This window comes from Gobio gobio (assembly GCF_949357685.1).
Source record: "Gobio gobio genome assembly, chromosome: 2".
NCBI classification, from domain to species: Eukaryota; Metazoa; Chordata; class Actinopteri; order Cypriniformes; family Gobionidae; genus Gobio; species Gobio gobio.
The window spans coordinates 4624906-4645167 of record NC_137098.1 but is presented as its reverse complement, the minus strand read 5'-3'; the positions used below and the strand labels follow the sequence as shown (position 1 = coordinate 4645167).

Below are 20262 nucleotides of genomic sequence, written 5' to 3'. Positions count from 1 at the left end.
CAGCGTGCATTCGCTCTCGCTTCCTGTTTATACCCGCGGCGCGGGGCGGGGCGCGAGATGCAAATCTCGCACGCCAATTGTCCATTGGCCGGTTCTAGATAGCTCGAAGCTGATAGGGGCTCCCAGAAGTGATCCCAATTCGTCGGTACGTCCGACGTACGTCTCCGTTCCCTCCTTCAGGGAACGAGGGTTACCATACGTAACCGAGACGTTTTCTTTTACAAATATTTTGATTGACAGCAGTGGCTCATGAGGCAAAGTTGTTCAATATGAAATCATATTCAAATGATATGAATATTGTGTGTATGTGTGGAATACCACGTGATTATAGAGGCATTAAACGTGTTAGCGCCATCTAGTTGCTGATTTCTTTCAAAATTCTTACAGACCTCCAAGGCCATGAGTCGAACATACCCACCCAGTTTCGCTCCGATCGGCCTTCGATAACCTTGTCTAATAGGTTTTCAAAATGTATTTGCCAATGGCATCCATGTTTTTTGAGAAAGGCTAATGTCCTCATACACTATCATGGCACCTCGGACAAAGACACTGCATGCCAATTTTCAAGTCAATCGTACTAGCGGTTGGGGGGTTATAGCTATTTTCATGATTTTTTTCCCCCAGTTGTAGCGCCACCAAGTGGCCAATTGTCACGATTTTTTACACGTGACCTCAGATTGAGCTCATATACATGTGTTCCGAGTTTGGGGAAAATATCTCTTTCCGTCCACGAGTTATAGCCATTATAGTAAAACTGGACCCGCTAACACCGAACATTTTGGCTCCCATTGGCGACCGTGAATCGAAATTTCAACGTTTTTTTGACAACTATTGATATTCACTCTCCAGAGAATGTTTCTGCACTGGTTTGGTTCCAATCAGGAAAAAAAACCTAGGACTAACTTGCAAAAGTAGGTTTTACCAAAAATCCAAAATACACGAAAATTTCGCCTGAACAACGACCAAATACTGCATTGGTTTTATTCTGATTGAGCGAAAAACCTAGGATTAGTTTGCAAAACTACGTTTTTTACATAATCGCAAATATTTAATGAATGGTTTGATTGACAGCAGTGGCTCATGAGGTAAAGTTGTTCAGTATGAGGAGGTCTATCAAATGATATGGATATTGTGTGTATGTGTGAAACACCACATGATTATAGAGGCGTAAAACTTGTTAGCGCCACCTAGTGACTGATTTCTTTCAAAATATAAAAAATTTCACGAAAGCCCACCAAGTTTGGTTCCGATTGGTCTCTGTTAACCTTGTCTAATAGGTGCTCAAATTGCAATGTTTTTTTGAGATATGCAAATGTCCTCATAGACTATCATGGCACCTCGGACAAAGACACTGCATGCCAATTTTCAAGTCAATCGTACAAATGGTCAGGTGGTTACAGCCATTTTTATGTTTTTTTCCCCAGTTATAGCACCAACAAGTGGCCAATCGCCACAATTTGTTTCTTGTGACCAAAGATTGCGCTCATTCATATGTGTGCTGAGTTTGGTGAAAATATCTCATTGCGGTCACAAGTTATAGCCATTTTAGTAAAAGTGGCTCCGCCTACTTTGAACATTTTGGCGGCTTTTAGCGACGGTGAATTAAGATGTCAACTTTTTTTTGATAATTATTTATATTCAAACAAAAAATTATCTTTCTGAACTGGTTTGGTTCCGATCGGGCAAAAAACCTAGGACTAGTTCGCAAAAGTAGGTTTTGGACAAAATTCAAAATGGCGGAAAAGAAATTGAGATATATACGTTTTGTCCATCTTGAGCCACGGATTCCAGTGATATTAGAGTTATAAGTGATTTCAAACTTTTGATTGCTGTAGCACCCCCTATTGGCCAATTGGGGTGGTGATATGTCAGTCTCTCCCCACAATGAGACCTACCATCTGACCAAGTTTCAAGTCTCTAGGCCTTGGTCAAAAATAATAAAAATCCTTACAATTAGAATAGGGTCCTCCTTACATAAGCAGACGAGGGTCACATGAGGAAAATATTTTTGTAAGAAGAGCTAGGAAAAACTCTCAGGATGTTTATCATAATTACACTTTGATTATCATATAGCAATGTGTTAATGAAGGACACTGTTAGAACATCAAATGTACTTTCTTAGACATTGAAGACAGTGTTTCCTCCTGCATGGCTCATAATTACATTCGTAACAACAGCGGCGGATTTAAAAGGCCTTCAACATCATTAACTGGAAATGCTTAGCAGATCAACCCGCCTGCCGAACAAAGAAACTGCAGCCACCTGTGATCCCTGGCTCAAATTAGACACACTTTAAAAACCATTAAAGATTCTCTGAATTCTTGATTAGGGAACAACAAGTCTAAAGACCCCATTAGTTGCTGAAAATGCTAAAAGGCCATAATTTGTCTTTATATGTCCATGTGGTGTTTTTAACGTTTTCAGACAAACCATGTGCAAATTCATAAGTCGACATCATTGTGGAATATTTTCTCTTTAAAACTGCAGTGAACCAAAAACACGGTTTGAAATCGCTGGTGTTTCTGATGTCACAAACAACCTTGTAACCAATCACGTCATGAGGGGGGGCGGGCTTTAGCATATCATTAACTATTCTCTGAAGCAGGCGAGTCTCAAGAGAAGATTTTCCTTCTTTATTTTACTGTTGATATGAAATGTATATATTACGATGTAATGATGAATATGCCTTTCTCCACTGACGTTCTGTGGTGTTCAAAACGTTTCTAAGGATGTCGATATATGTTCATTATCGAGCCAAAAAAGAAAATTTAGCCCAATAAGAAAATATAATTTTTGTAGTCAAGCTCTCAAAAATGTAAAAAATATTGGGATTTAGACTTATCAGCCAATATATCGGCTTTCAAATATAAAGAATTATCGGTTATCGGCCCAAATGTTCATATCAGTGCATCCCTACCAAATATAAAAATGTGGTGATCAACGATATGCATTTCGCCACCTTCTCTTGCATCATTGTTAGAAGTAAAGAGCTGCTGCTTTGATGATGCAAACGCGCCACAGTTTGGACCTAAATAATATAATGTGAACACAATCCAGTGGGGGCAGAGGGAGGGGGGAGTAATCGAACCAGACCAGGCAATCGAACCATGTGTGAAAGCACCCTAAATATTAGTAATGACACGAGGACCAAGACTGTCACATTAGTGGAATTTGGTTGGACTTTGGTGCGGGCCAAAAAATGTCCATTGCCAATATCATAGCGATGCATGAAGTCACGTTCAAACCAGGCAAGCAACGCTGCGAATTTGCATGACCGACTAGAAGACAATAGAAATCTGCTAGTGGTTCAACGGATCATAAAACTCACGGTTCAGATCATAGTACGGTTTTTGAGTCACGGATAAAGTCATTTTTCAGATCAGCAAGAATTTTTTTTATAAATAATGTTAAAAAATAAGAACAAATGCACGGAATACAAATTTAGATATTAATACAACAGTTACAAATAAAGGTCAAACAGTATCCAGTAGGGCTGTAACGATTTGACCAAAAATAAAAACCTTGATTAATTGAACATTTTACCTCGATTACGATTAATGAACGATTTTTTTTCTTTCCATTTTTTGCCCTCATAAAGTTTTTACTGTAAATATTTTCTACTATTAAAGGTGGATTTTTTTTTCTAATGAAAAGTGATTTTAAAACACTTGAAGGAAACGGTTCTCTTTCAGCAGTTATTGTCTATGGGGCAGATTTCTGCTTGTTGTACATCAGATACAGATACATTAGCACATAGGCCTACATTACATTTATTTGAATGTATAATGAGAGAGTGAGTGTGTGTGTGAATTACTCATACCGTCTCTATTCATTATGAAGCTGTGGTTTGTACTTCAAAGGTATTAAAATATATGCCTATAAACGGTTGAGTTTCTGAGCTACTTTAGTGACTTTACTTTAGTCACAGGACAGCGTTGACACTGTGTTTCTGCTGCTCTCTGCGCGCGATCTTCACGTGATGTGCAAGCTTCTGTCTGAGTGCTCGTTTGTCACAATATATCAGGCATTAGTTCAACATAATACACATCTGATGGTCTAAACTCGCTTTTAGGCCTTAAAACACATACAAATGACACGCTTTGTGAGGACGCAGGTGAAAGAGGTCTGCCTTCAGGGCGCGCGCGCATTATCAGAGACGCGACACGGCTCGGCTCTCTGTCACAGAAAAAAGCTGAGCACTGAACAGAGAAGTTTTCCGTATTGTTGTTTTTGAATAGTGCTCAATCGCTTTAAATGTTCAAGCTTTTAAACGCATTTACTTGACAAACTTTATGAGGACTTAAGTGAAAGCGATCTGGCTTCGGGTCTTGCCCCGTCTGTGTGTGTGTCTGTGTGTGTAAGAACGGCAATTAACTGACCTGTATATAAACTGTGTTAAACATGCAGTTACTATAGTGATTCTGGCATATAAACACAGATAACTGCTCCTGCATCTCTGTGTGCCTGCAAACTGCACTTGATGTGACTGACGAGGCAGAGTCACGTGACTAAAACCGAAATAACCGGCATGGGAAAAATACGTCAGATAGAGGTTCTGAATGTCGGTTTCGATTATTTTTCGATTAATCGTACAGCCCTAATATCCAGGTACAGAAATGTAAGAATTAGGCCTCAATGTAAAATAACAGTGTATGAATTAAATGTAGATTGATCTTTATAAAAGCTGTGTTTTGTTGTTTGATTATCATTAATGACAGACAGCAGCAGGTTTATTAGGATGCTGTTACTTTAAGAGTGAATCCATAGATCCAATATAATCATACATTTTCTTTCTCAACCGTTTACAGTCACTTAAGACATAACCAACTGTGTTTGAGAAAACTTGTCGAGATGACTTGTTGACAACTTTGTGTGTATTTGTCCGTTTAAGCGCAATGAGATGCGAAAGAGGAATCAATTCGGTGTTCGTGCGCTAAATTGGCAAGACAAAACACATGCATATGTGAACTTTTTATAAACTTTCACTCTATGATGGTTTAACTTTGCATTTAATCTGCGAATCACATGCGTGCCGAACCGTGGGATCTGGTCCGTACGGATCGCGGATCAACTACGATCCGTTTAACCCCTAAAATCTGCAAAACTCCCGATCGCGTGGATAGAAACGGCTGGATTTCACTGAGCAACAGTAAATGTGAGCGCGCCTTATAGACCTAATTATAGCATTATTGAAGTCTTATTATAAACTTGCTTGAGCTGGGATGTTTTCTCAACATTAGCCTAAACTTGAGCATCAGCTTGTCCGAAGTCTGTTTCCTATAAAGTTTAATTCGGGACAGTTCACCGTCTGTCTACAATTATTGAGAAAGCAATAAGTGCCAGAGAGCTGATTTATAGCTTAAAACTAACTCAGCTATTTTCTGCACTTTTTAGTCTAATGTGAAACTGTATCAGGGCAGTTCCTCAAGCAAAGATCAGTCAGGATTGGCTCAACTTGTGCAAGTTGAAAGTGAAATCGTACAGCGGGACGACTCCTTACCAGTTCCACATGTGGCGCTGCACTCAGTCCAAGTCCCATAAATCCACTGGAAATAAGAGACAGCAGAGCCGTTGATGGAGTCCACAAGAGTGTCTCTGCTGATGGTGTACTCGAACCTCACCCCGGGGTTCGTCTCCTGGAAAAGCAGCTGGAGAACATGAGGACAGATTAAAGACAAGTCTAGACTCAAGAACACACAAACCTCAGACTCTATCTATCTATCTATCTATCTATCTATCTATCTATCTATCTATCTATCTATCTATCTATCTATCTATCTATCTATCTATCTATCTATCTATCTATCTATCTATCTATCTATCTATCTATCTATCTATCTATCTATCTATCTATCTATCTATCTATCTATCTATCTATCTGTCTGTCTGTCTGTCTGTCTGTCTGTCTGTCTGTCTGTCTATCTATCTGTCTGTCTCTCCATCTGACTGTCTATTTGCCTGTCTGTCTGTCTGTCTGTCTGTCTGTCTGTCTGTCTGTCTGTCTGTCTGTCTGTCTGTCTGTCTGTCTGTCTGTCTGTCTGTCTGTCTGTCTGTCTGTCTATCTATCTATCTATCTATCTATCTATCTATCTATCTGTCTGTCTGTCTGTCTGTCTGTCTGTCTGTCTGTCTGTCTGTCTGTCTGTCTATCTATCTATCTGTCTATCTATCTGTCTGTCTGTCTGTCTGTCTGTCTGTCTGTCTGTCTGTCTGTCTGTCTGTCTGTCTATCTATCAATCTATCTATCGTTATATCTATCTGTCTGTAGTTGTAATGTCTAGTGTTTTGGTTTTGTTTCATGTTCATGTTTTATGTCATGTTTCCTGTTTTGCCATGTGCTTCCCTTGTTTGTGTCATGTTCTATTCATGTGCTCCCGTGTCAGGTATTCTATGTTGTCCTGTTGTCATTGTTCATTGTTTGATTGTTCACAGGTGTCCCTTGTGTTTGCCATGTGTCTTGGGGTGCGTCTCAATCCGCTCCCTAGCTCAGTAGTCAGGGCACTGATCAGGGATCAGCCCATTGACTCATGTCCTGATCAGTGCCTTGACTACTGAACCAGGAGCGGATTGAGACGCACCCTTGGTCTAGCTTGGATATGTGTAACCCGCTGTTGGTGAGTATTCTGTGTTTTCCAAATAAAGTCAACCTTTATTTTGTATATTTTCATGTTTATCAATAAACTGCACTTGGGTTCTTCAACGCTTGCCATCAGTGGACTCAATCGGTACAGTAGTAAGTATAAGCATAACTGGGAATCCTGTCCAGTCTCTTTCAATCAATATCCCACATTCAGTAATGTGTATTTGCACTGTTGAAATTGTTATATGCCATTCAGAAGAAGTGCAGCCTGTGCATTTTCAATACAGTAACTGTCATAAAAACATAGTCTCCATAGTTCACATCAGGAAGTACACTGCCATATTGACAGCATGAATAAGCGTGTTTCAGGTGCGATTGCTCTGGTTCAACTGAAATATGAACGCAACACAGATAAAAGCCGTTTTCTTGTTTTGTATCTTGAGGTTCGACAGTGTGAACGCTAAGCGAACCAAATGTATCATTTCATACAAGTGTGAACACAGCAGAAGAGTAAAACAGAAAATGTGAGGTTGTAAGCTACTCTCAGCCACATGGGATTTAAGAATAAGGAGAGTGATAAGAGGACTATATGGATCCAGATATCATTTGTCTGCCTCCTGCTGCTGTAGACATCCCTCTTTCCCCCCACCCGCGCAAGGGCTGCGAGCCAAAGGCCTCAAATCGCTCTGTGGGAGGAAGTCTTTTATCTAGATTACCCCTTCTCTGCTACACAAACTAGCCTAAATCCCTAATAAGCGGTATCCTAACTTTAATGGCACTACAACACAAAAAGCATGCATATTTTCTCTTAACAATCAGACTTAGCCTGCTAATGATTAAATACTGGAACAAGCCTTTTATGCAATAAATTCAATCATTAGTCCACTAAACCAGGACTGGAATAAAATCATACATATTTTTTTAATTGAAAAAGATCACAAAGCTACTTCCAGCTGATTTTATGCACATCTATTGGGTTAAGCCTTTGATTTCACTTTGTCTGTCAGATAAAGCCGTTCTGTTTTCTCAGTTCAAATATTTACAGTTGAGGGAGATACAATGAACTAAGCATTTCCCCATGTTCCCCAATTGCAAATGTAGCTGCAAGCAGGGATTAAGGGGCCAAGCACAAAGAAGACGATAAGTCATGCCAACATGGCAGGGAGCATCAGACCAACTGCAACAACAAGCAATAAAAGACATATTAAAATGGATAAAAAATAATAAATACAGCCACTAGTAATTTGATTTAATGGTTCATCACTTTCGAGCAATAAGTGGCGCTGTGACCAAATTGATGTGGTGTGGTCAGAGTGCGGTGACAATGAAATGTGCAAAGTTTGGTGTCAATAAGCATTGCAGAGATACAGCCTCAGAGTCATTTTGACATTATGCCATCAGCTTTGTTGATGCGTAATGCTGCGTTCACACCAAACGCGAATAGACCACCTGGAGCGAGTGATTTCAATGTTAAAGGGGTGGTAAACCACGATTTCACTATTCTAACTTTAGCTAGCGTGTAATGTTGCTGCTTGAGCATAAACAACATCTGCAAAGTTACAACGTTCAAAGTTTAAAGCAACGGGAGATATTTGCTTTTAAAGAAATCCATTTCTAAGAACTACAGCAAACGGCCGGTAAGCGAATACACACATTCCTCCAGGGTTGGTGACATCACCAGCCCCAATATTTACATAAACCCCTCCTCAGAGAATATTAAATAAGGGGGGGCGAGGCCATTTTGTATCGCTGTTGTTGTGGTATAGTTAGGCTGGAGTGGTGTTGCTGCTGCAATGCCGACGAAACACTGTTATTTTCATCCGGATTGCAGGTCTGGGGTACTTGCTTTGTTCAGCCTTCCTATGGACGGGGGTGCGTTGCAGAGCGTTTAACATACAACATGTTATATGCATGTGTTTATGAGACAGAAGGGAACAGGTGCGCGCAGGGCTCCCGCAGCACATCTCACGGAGGAAAACTTCCCCAATCTTCGCAAGTTCAATGCAGGATATGCACAACGGCTTGTCCTGAAAGCTGGATTTACAAACAGAAGCTGTTTACGGGCCACAACCTGTAAGTCTGATTTATTTTTCATCAATGTGTTTTCCTGTAATAGGTTAATTGTGTGTTGTAGCAAGGAAGTAAACAGATGACAACGCTGTTCTGCAAACCAGTCTGTTAAATGCTCATTCATACTTAACGTTAACCGACGAACACCTAACGTTACAAACACTAACGTCAAAATCTCAACAGCGAACTTGGCATAAGTGTAAATGATTCTTTGATTAGAGCTTTTATGTATTGTTTATCTACAGGCATGCTAAACATGGTTCTGTGTGTGATTTGGCTACTAGTAAAGCCAGTGTTTAGTGTTTGTTTTGGGTTAATAGTTCTTGCGACTGATATTTGGCTATAATCGTTCTAAAAATATAAAAGTGCCATTCAGTAGCGATCATTATAGATCCGCAGTCTTTACTCTTGAGGACTGAACAGGTTCTGCTCGATCATCTTCATTAAAATGTCCTGGGTCTGATTCGGGCTCAGATTGGTATGGTTTAATAGACGCCATTGTTTCGAATACTGCCAAAGCACAGTCTACCGGTAAAGGTAAGGGGCGTGACGTTTCCGACAAACGTGCACTGCGGTTAGCGAATCACAACACACTGGGCCAGCTAACCAATCTGAGCCCATTGCGTATTTTTGAGGGACTGGCTTCATACAACCCGGAAAGCATCAGACCGTTTTACAAGGAGGGACAGAGCAGTGTAGACTAAAGGTCAAATATATGAAAAAAAATGCAATTTTTTTTAAAAACGAAGCATGAACACATGTTACAGTGCACCCCACAAACACAATCAAGCCTTCAAAAGAATGTGTTTTACCACCCCTTTAAGTCAATGGAAAGGCGACGCGATTCCACCTTGTTCACGCGAATGACGCAAATTGAGCCTGTTGCGCGTTAGCTGCGTTACACGCGAGTGATTTTATTTGGTGCTTTTTGTGCATTCAGGCATTTGAAGCGAATTCGCGTCTGACGCCCGAGTTGAAAAATGTGAACATTGGCGTCGATTCGCGCCGCGTTAACCAATCAGGAGCCTGCTTGCTGCTGTCACGTGGTGAAGTGATGTGATGAGAAACCCTGCATAATTTAAAAATACTACTATTGTGTCACAAAATGTAGTTTTAAGACTTTTTCAGGTGAGAATGTAGTTGTTTAAAGCTCAAATCTGTGGTTTATTTATAAAGAGAGCGCTTCACTGTGGACGCGCGAATGGATTACAAATTTTCAAGCGTCCAACTAGACGCGATTTTGACTCTCTATTCGCATTTGGTGTGAACGCAGCATTATTCTGTTCGAAGATGATGGTCTGAAGATGATTTGGTGAAAATTGGTCTAAGAGGAATTGGACAGAAAGTTCGGACAACTATGGCAAAACTGATATCTATGTTCTCGGCATGACCCAAGGAATCTATTAAGACCAATTGGAAATTTGACTTACCACAGGGTGGCACTGCCCTGAAACTTTTTGAGTACCTTCAGGACATGGTGCCGAAGACACATAACAAGTTTCGTAATGATAAGCCATTGCATTAAAAAAATATAGCATTTTACGATACAATTCAAAATGGCCGATATGGGAAAATTGGGTATCAACATGCTGCACCGAATCTAAAAAGAGTTTTGTGATTTTTGGCGAAAACGACCAGAAGTTATAAGCAGAAAGAGCCATTTTACATATCTCCTGACCAATAGATGGCACTGAGTCGAAACGCTGCATATACTCTCAGGTCGTAGTTGTCATAACACAAACCAAGTTTGGCCAGAATACCCTAAATAAATATATAAATATAGTCTCATGTTCATTTTGCCGTGCTCTTTGTACAACCCCAAATCAGAAAAAGTTGGGACAGTATGGAAAAAAAAAAAAAAAAAAAAAAAAAGTGATTTCTAAATTTACTTTGACTTGTATTTCATTGGAGACAATATGAACAAAAAATCTTTCATGTTTTGTCTGGTCAACTTCATGTCATTTGTAAATATGCATCCTTTCCTGTCATTCAGACCTGCAACACATTTAAAAAAAGTTGGGACAATAAAGCATTTACCACTTTGTAATGTTGCCATTCCTTTTCACAACACTTAAAAGACGTTTAGGGACTGAAGACACCAAGTGATGAAGTGTTTCAAATATGTGTTGAAATATGCATGGACGTCCCTGGAAAAGATGTCTTCTTGAAGGCAGCATATTATGCTCCAAAATCTCTAAGTACTTTTCAGCATTAATGGTGCCTTCACAGAAGTGCAAGTTACCTTTGCCACAACCCCATACCATGACAGAACCTGGCTTTTGGACTTGTTGCTGGTAACAGTCTGGATGATCCTTTTCTTCTTTGGTCCGGAGCACACAGCGTCCATTCCTCCCAAAAAATACCTCAAATACTGATTCATCTGACCACAGTACACGTTTCCACTGTGTGATGGTCCATCCCAGATGCCTCCAAGCCCAGAGAAGTCGACGGCGCTTCTGGACACTGTTAACATAGCGCTTCCTTTTGGCACAGTACAGTTTTAACTGGCATTTGTGGATGTAACTACATATTGTGGTACTTGACAAAGGTTTGCCAAAGTAGTCCTGAGCCCATGTGGTGATATCGCTTATAGATGAATGACGATTCTTGATGCAGTGCCGCCTGAGGGATCGGAGATCACGGTTGTTCAGCTTAGGCTTGTGCCCTTGTCCTTTATGCACTGAAATTCCTCCAGATTCCTTGAATCTTTTATTTATGTTATGCACTGTTGAATGTGAAATATCGAAATCTCTTCCTATCTTTCTTTGAGGAACATTGTTTTGAAACATTTCAAAAATTTTCTCACGTATTTGTTGGCAAACTGGCGATCCTCGGCCCATCTTTGCTCCTAAAGGATTAGACCTTTCTTGGATGCTGCTTTTTGTACCAAATCATAATTACAATCACCTGTTGACATCACCTGTTTCAAATCACATCATTATTTAACCATTTTACCTCATTACTAGCCCTAAATTGCTCCTGTCCCAACTTTTTTTGAAATGTGTTGCAGGTCTGAATGACAGGAAAGGATGCATATTTACAAATGACATGAAGTTGACCAGACAAAGCATGAAATATTTTGTGTTCATATTGTCTGCAATGAAATACAAGTCAAAGTAAGTTTAAAAATCAATTTTTTTTCCTTTTTTTTTTTTTGCGTTTTCCATACTGTCCCAACTTTTTCTGATTTGGGGTAGTAGAATTCATTCAACGGTTTGACAACTTGAATTCCATAATTTTCTGTCGGTATGGTCTGAAGATGATCTGGTTCAATCTTCGTGAAAATTGGCACAATGGAGGATTTTGAAAAAGTAGGGTTTTTTCTTTTAAATTAAAAATCGCGGAATTTTTTTCATAATGGGAAATTATGTCATAGGGAATCGACTTGAGCCAAGGAATCAGAGGGATAAAGAAATGTAGTTTCTAGCCCTTACGGTACAAAAGTTATTAGCATATTAACGTGAGTGCAAATTTGGACAGTTGGTGGTGCTAGAGGGATTGAGTTAGAGACTCCAAATTTGCTATGGTGACAGATCAGACTATACTCTATACTCTATGTGTGCCAAATTTCATTACTTTCCCACAAGCGGTTCTATGGGCTGCCATAGACTTCCAGAGCGGAAGAAGAATGATAATAAGAGCGCCAACGATTACAAGAGGTGACTACGCATCCTAATAACTGGGTAATAACCTTGATCTTACCCCTAAACCTAACCGTGCCTTACATTACCCAGTACTTTCTTATATAAGTACACTGTAAATGCATGTACTGTAAAATAAAGTGCAACCCAAAAAAAACTATAAAAACCGAATAAGCAGAATTCCAAAAATATATGAGTCATTTTTTTTTAAGTCTTTACATAAGCAGATAAGGCTTTGTGTTAGAAGAAATGTGCAGTCGTCTGCTATCCATTATAGTGTTTGAAGCTGTAAACATTTCCCTGGATTCGTATAAGTAGTTGTTTGTATACCTTTTCATGAGACGTTAAATTATGTTTACCATTTTAGGCCTCTATTTAAACTCTAAACCACATTTCAGGCAGCAAATCACTAAACCGTGACCTAGTTTAGCAGAGCACTTTAGCAGGTGCCTCTGAAAAGAGACGGGTCACAAACATCACACGCCAGATTCTGCTCGTATGCATGGGAGTTAGTACCTGAATCCACACTGGCTCCATGGTCGGTCCGGGGGAAGATAGGTTTTCCAGCTGCCCGGTCCTCTCGTAAGTGAATACCGTTCCTGCTGCCTTATACTCGCCATTCCACTGGATCGTCCAGCCACCGTTCAGGAAATATTTTTCAGGGTCATTACTGCGTAATGCCAAGTAGTTCCCAGCCTCTGCGACTTCCTCAATACGGATGTCCCGTGCTCCTTCCGGAATTAGGCCTATGTCTACATAGCCTGGGAGACAAAAAAAAATACCTTGGCTTATTTAAACAAATTACGCAACAAATGTGCAATGATATATTTATGATATAAAACACAAACCGAGCCCTTCGCTGTCCTCAAAGGTCTTTCTCACTGTCTCACATGTTGATCCATTTCCATGGCAAACCCCACATTGATCCTCAACGGCATCTGAGTCGATCTCGTAATCACAGCCTATGTACTGTGACATGAACAGATAAAAGATTTAAAAAAACTTAAAGCTACACTGTGTGATATTTTCCCCCATCTAGCGGTTAAAAGGTATATGACCATCCAGTGAATATTAGTTTCTCTTCCTCTCAATTCCGATTTCGTTTTAACTACTACAGTGGCCGATTTAGTCCAAGATTAACATGGCTTCCAGTTCGACCTCGTCCACATTCGACATGGTGCCATCGAGTGTTAAAACGCCAAAGGCGAAGCTTGAATTCACGGGTATGTCCCTCTTTGGCTGATGTACTTTCAAGATGGAGGGGCAACATGGCAACCTGCATTCGAACCCATTACCGTATGCATTTACAATGGCATATTATAAACTTACGAGAATACTTTATTACTTGAAAGAAGTAAATATACATTAATGAGCACATATATTTTGGAAAGAACTAAGTGTTTTTAGCTAAGAATAAACTAAAAAAGTTACACAGTGTAGTTTTAACAAGTGCATCCATGCAGCTTAAAGCAAGTGACTTGTTCCCTCTATTTCCCAAAAATAATAATTGAGGTGCACTGTAAACAAAATAATTAAAATGGTTTAAGTAGGGCAAACTTAAATTAAGCAAATTAGTTCAATCAAATTAACTTTTATGAGTATTTAGAACTTTCTTTTTCTTTTGAGTTCATAAAACGGTTTTAAATTTAACTGAAACTGGGCTGGGATTTCAATTTCCCAGCATACTTTGCCAAGTAAATGCTAAAATTAAGTGGTATATAATGTTTTTATGCAAGATTGATGTTACATGGGAGATTTTGTAGTGTTTAATGTTTTGTTATGCTAGTTTAGAAGAGTTTCTGTTTTTTGGAGGGTTGTCATCATGGTGACGAGTGGCACATGAGCCTGGTTTGAGAACAGATACAGTATATGTACATGTTCTATATTGCTTTACTCATTCATAAATTGCTATTCAGGTGGTCTGTGTTCTGTCTTGACTCACACGCAACAGAGGCCTGTGGCGAGCGAGCGCCGTGAGATCGACGCGAGGCCGGTGAGTGATTTGATGATGAGTGCCAGCTGCGCGTTACACCGGTCTTGGATCTCACGGAGGAGTGATGGGAGCATAAAACGAGGAGCGAAGACAGTGAAGGACGAGAGAGGACCAGACCTGGATTTTACGTTGTTTTGTTTACGTTTTGTTATGTGTGTGCGTGGCAGTCATGCCGCTTTTACTTTCAGTTTGTTTGTTTAATTATTAAAGTCTTCTTGAATGTTCCAGCCTCGTTCTTCCATGATCAAAGAACTGTATTACATTGGTGCCGAAGCCCAAGAGGAAGGAGGGACATTCTGCCGGAGAGCCCTCGCTGCTGAGGGGGATCGCGGTGCTGAGGAGGTCGGGCAGTGCGGAACAGAGACCGCGAGTGGCTGCCCGAGGCGGTGGTGCTGGAGCGAGTGAAGACCAGTGGGACGGCCAGTGGGACGGAGAGCTCGCTGCCCTGCCCCTGGGTCGAGGTGGCGTGGCTGCTGTCCTAGAGGGAGCGGAGGAGGATCGAGCCGTCCACCGAGCGTCCAGTACCATCACATGGCACCAAGAGGAAGAGCCTCTCGGCTGGCTGAGGACCGAGCAGCAGTGTGTCCGGGAATCGGACCGGGATATCTTTTTTTTCCTCTCTCCCCTCTCTCGTCTTTGTCGCTCCTTGTGCTTCCATCTCCTTTCTCTCCTCTCGTCTGTCCTTACCCCCATGTGCTGCGGCCGCCGATACTGGCCCCGGGGGGAGTAGAGCACAGTCTCGTGGGTACCCCCCGGCCTGCGAGGGGCGATGGTGGTATGTGGCGAGCGAGAGCCGTGAGATCGACGCGAGGCCGGTGAGTGATTTGATGATGAGCGCCAGCTGCCCGTCACACCAGTCTTGGATTTCACGGAGGAGTGATGGAAGCATAAAATGAGGAGCGACGACAGTGAAGAACGAGAGAGTTTTGTTATGTGTGTGCGCGGCAGTCATGCCGCTTTTACTTTCAGTTTGTTTGTTTTATTATTAAAGTCTTCTTGAATGTTCGCTGGTTCCCGCCTCCTTCTTCCCCGATCAAATAACTATATTACAGGCCAAAACTAAAAATTGTTTTGCTCATATGCGCCTCAGATCTGATTATTTATAACAGTGTGAACCACATGGAATCTGATCTTCTCTATCCTGATTTGGGCCACTTACATTTGTGGTCATAAATCATATACTGGTCTGATGTTTTCATGCGACTTTTACGCCACTCTAGTTCAACATTCACAATTCTGCGCTGACGGATTTTACACACTGGTAGTTCTTTGGTCACACTAGCTGTGTCTCATTTTAAAAGCCTCCGGAGGCTGTCTAATTTTTGTAAAGTGACCATTACATTCCAAAGTCATAAAAAAATTCCAACAATTTATGCTCCACAAGGAATAAAGGTACATTTTATAATGGTTACTTTCCTTAAATGAGACTTCCTTGATGACGTATGCGGTCGACAAATGCGATTTCCAGGCAATGCAGCCTTTGAAATGTTAGACCGCTACAGATTTAAATATTAAAGTTTAAAATATTCTACCTGCACCACCAAAGTTCCTTTATTTTAGAAAGTATCACCTTATTATTTCCATGCTGACGTGTCATGCAAGTAAGTGGCCGGTGAACTGGGAGAAGAGTAGAATAAACTTTATAGTAACCTACACAATGTGTATCTGATATGAATAAAACACATCGTCAAATTATAATTGAAAGGATTATTATACAGTAGGTGCCTTCATGCCTTGACGTAATTATCAACTTGACATTTCCAACTTGTAAAAAGCGTTCATGTCCTCAATGAAAGTGTATGGGAGGTTTTCCCCATGTTGCGTCTTCTGCTAGATGATAAAAGTAAGTGAAATTGCTCTCTTGAAGAGATTCTCCTCAAACAATCTCTTCAACTGAACTGTCTATAGCTGTATAACAAGCCTATGGTTGGTTCAGTGAAACATACACTCACCTAAAGGATTATTAGGAACACATACTAATATTGTGTTTGACCCCCTTTTGCCTTCAGAACTGCCTTAATTCTACGTGGCATTGATTCAACAAGGTGCTGAAAGCATTCTTTAGAAATGTTGGCCCATATTGATAGGAGAGCATCTTGCAGTTGATGGAGATTTGTGGGATGCACATCCAGGGCACGAAGCTCCCGTTCCACCACATCCCAAAGATGCTCTATTGGGTTGAGATCTGGTGACTGTGGCGGCCATGGCGGCCATTTCAGTTCAGTGAACTCATTGCCATGTTCAAGAAACCAATTTGAAATGATTGGAGCTTTGTGACGGTGCATTATCCTGCTGGAAGTAGCCATCAGAGGATGGGGACATGGTGCTCATAAAGGGATGGACATGGTCAGAAACAATGCTCAGGTAGGCCGTGGCATTTAAACGATGCCCAATTGGCACTAAGGGGCCTAAAGTGTGCCAAGAAAACATCCCCCACACCATTACACCACCACCACCAGCCTGCACAGTGGTAACAAGGCATGATGGATCCATGTTCTCATTCTGTTTACGCCAAATTCTGACTCTACCATCTGAATGTCTCAACAGAAATCGAGACTCATCAGACCAGGCAACATTTTTCCAGTCTTCAACTGTCCAATTTTGGTGAGCTGGTGCAAATTGTCGCCTCTTTTTCCTATTTGTAGTGGAGATGAGTGGTACCCGGTGGGGTCTTCTGCTGTTGTAGCCCATCCGCCTCAAGGTTGTGTGTGTTGTGGCTTCACAAATGCTTTGCTGCATACCTCGGTTGTAACGAGTGGTTATTTCAGTCAAAGTTGCTCTTCTATCAGCTTGAATCAGTCGGCCCATTCTCCTCTGACCTCCAGCATCAACAAGGCATTTTCGCCCACAGGACTGCCGCATACTGGATGTTTTTCCCTTTTCACACCATTCTTTGTAAACCCTAGAAATGGTTGTGCATGAAAATCCCAGTAACTGAGCAGATTGTGAAATACTCAGACCGGCCCGTCTGGCACCAACAACCATGCCACGCTCAAAATTGCTTAAATCCCCTTTCTTTCCCATTCTGACATTCAGTGTGGAGTTCAGGAGATTGTCTAGACCAGGACCACACCCCTAAATGCATTGAAGCAACTGCCATGTGATTGGTTGATTAGATAATTTCATTAATGAGAAATTGAACAGGTGTTCCTAATAATCCTTTAGGTGATTGTATGTTCGTAATCTACCAAATATTTAACTATATATTGTGAGAAGGAGCTCTGTAGAAACAGTACAGTAACAAAAACAACAGCCTCCTCTTCTGCATTCCGCAATACCGTGCATGAATTTCAGCATGGGGTCGTACAAGGACTCGTTCAGATATTTTTTTGTGTGGCTCTTGTGCTATAATTTCACAGTGGACTGACACTCAAGCTGACAGACTGTCAATGGCTTGCAATGAAAATGACAAGTTGAAATTTACAAGGACAATCTGAGACCGAGCAAAGAGGTCAAAGCCATTACCAACCTTGCAGATGCCGTTAACGCATATGTCGCGGTTCTGACTGCCCTCATAGCACTGCGTTCCATCCATGACAGTGTCTAGCATCCTCTCCGAGAAGTGCTCGTTCACGGGTCTACAGTGCAGCTCGCACGGATTAACTGAAATGACACAAACACAGTCTTTCCGTAACTGTTTAAAGAGTGCCGCGACACAAAATCTCTCAGCACACTACGTGAGCGGCATAAAGTGACAGAGCTGCACGATTCGGGATACATTGAGAATCAAGATTTTTTAGTTTCAAACCGAGATCGCCATTCTGAACAGACAACTAAACAAAACACCATTTAATTTACTAGAGGTTCTGATGAAATGTTTAATCCTGCATGTTATTAAAAGGGGAGTCTAATGCTATGTCATGCATTCTGGCTTATTAACACTGTTAAAGAGTTGATTCTCATAATAAACATGGACAAAATGTAAAAAAAAAAAAAAATTGAGTATGGCCCTGTATGACATCATAAAGGGCGGAATTCCTTTTATGGGCACTTCTCCTGGATGTGCACACACACACACACACACACACACCAGAGCGAGAGCAAGAGCGCGTCCATCAACGAGCTTTGTTTGGGTTACAGAAATAGTTCAGCTATTTTCAGAAATAAATCTGTACAGTGTATCTGTCTTTTATAAATATGATAAAACTAAAGACTTTTGGGAGATATGAAGGATCAACACTACTCTATAGATACTCTAAATGAACATGAGATTGGCAGAAACTGTGTGTTATGCCCCCTTTAATTATAATTAATCTGAATGAACTTTTAAAAATCAGGTCGTGTGAATGATTCAATGACTCACTCATAAAGACTTCACTCGTTTCATAACTGGATGAATCAACATTTTTGAATGAATCTCTTGAATGAATGATTCAATGACTCACTTGTTTCATTACTGGATGAATCAGTGTTTTTTAATTAATCTCTTGAATGAATGATTCAATGACTCACTCGTTTCATTACTGGATGAATCAGCGTTTTTCAATTAATCTCTTGAATTAATGATTCCATGACTCACTCGTTTCATTACAGGATGAATCAGCGTTTTTTAATTAATCGCTTGAATGAATGATTCAATGACTCACTCGTTTCATTACTGGGTGAATCAGTGTTTTTTTATTAATCTCTTGAATGAATGATTCAATGACTCACTTGTTTCATTACTGGATGAATCAGTGTTTTTTAATTAATCTCTTGAATGAATGATTCAATGACTCACTCGTTTCATTACTGGATGAATCAGCGTTTTTCAATTAATCGCTTGAATGAATGATTCAATGACTCACTCGTTTCATTACTGGATGAATCAGCGTTTTTTAATTAATCGCTTGAATGAATGATTCAATGACTCACTCGTTTCATTACTGGATGAATCAGCGTTTTTTAATTAATCTCTTGAATGAATGATTCAATGACTCACTCGTTTCATTACTGGATGAATCAGCGTTTTTTAAATAATCTCATGAATGAATGATTATATGACTCCCTCGTTTCATTACTGGATGAATCAGCCTTTTTTAATTAAAGCTACACTATGTAACTTTTCCGTCCACTAGAGGTCGCCTGTTCAAAACAAAGGCGTAGTTTGATGACGCCACGTTTGAGCGCAGAATCTTGGGACATGTGGTCTTCAGCTCACCGCCGGTGGAAAACAGTCAGGATAGGACTCGGGCAGAAATCATGTTCATGGATGCGATTATTAACATTACTGTAGTCTGAAGCAGAGCAGGACCGAGTGTTGTGGAGCTGAATTGAAGAGCGGGACTGTTATTATGACAAGGTTGCCGGGCGCCACTTCCTCTTTTCCAGTCATGAGTGAGGTAACGCAACTCTGTTTATCGTATTAGATATATCTGAGTGTGTTGAAAAGGAAGTTATGATGTTCGCTCGGCGGCTGCTATGACACTTGTTCACACTGCAGTGAGAGTAAAGTGTTTCACTGAATAAAACCGGAAACCGAGGGGAACGCAGATATGACGCAATCGACAGGCGACTCCCTCAAACGCATAGCTCACACGTCCCGGTTCCTCGGTTAAAATAGCAATTTCTCACGATTTACAAATAGTTGGAAACATTTGGGATATTCTAAGAACTCAACTGAACAAAATATATAACACTGGCCTAGTGGTTTCTGGATATTTTACTGCAAAAATCCTACATAGTTCACCTTTAATCTCTTGAATGAATGATTCAATGACTCACTCGTTTCATTACTGGATGAATCAGCGTTTTTTTTATGAATTTCTTGAATTAATGAGTCAATGACTCACTTGTTTAATTACTGGATGAATCAGCGTTTTTTTTATGAATTTCTTGAATTAATGAGTCAATGACTCACTTGTTTAATTACTGGATGAATCAGCGTTTTTTTCAATCTCTTGAATGAATGATTCAATGACTCACTTGTTTCATTACTGGATGAATCAGCGTTTTTGAATTAATCTCTTGAATGAATGATTCAGTGACTCACTTGTTTT

General features: G+C 40.5%; 1 protein-coding gene across 1 annotated transcript in view; it reads right to left on the bottom strand.

Moving 5' to 3' along the window:
* Positions 1 to 20262, bottom strand: part of adamts7 (a disintegrin-like and metallopeptidase (reprolysin type) with thrombospondin type 1 motif, 7) — a gene marked incomplete at its 5' end in the record, with an annotated part of 150489 nt that overhangs the window by 61339 nt on the left and 68888 nt on the right. Inside the window, 4 exons of the mRNA XM_079806532.1 lie at positions 5501 to 5648; positions 12808 to 13052; positions 13140 to 13260; positions 17754 to 17887. Coding sequence (XP_079662658.1) covers positions 5501 to 5648; positions 12808 to 13052; positions 13140 to 13260; positions 17754 to 17887 — 648 coding nt within the window. The remainder of the gene's footprint in view (positions 1 to 5500; positions 5649 to 12807; positions 13053 to 13139; positions 13261 to 17753; positions 17888 to 20262) is intronic.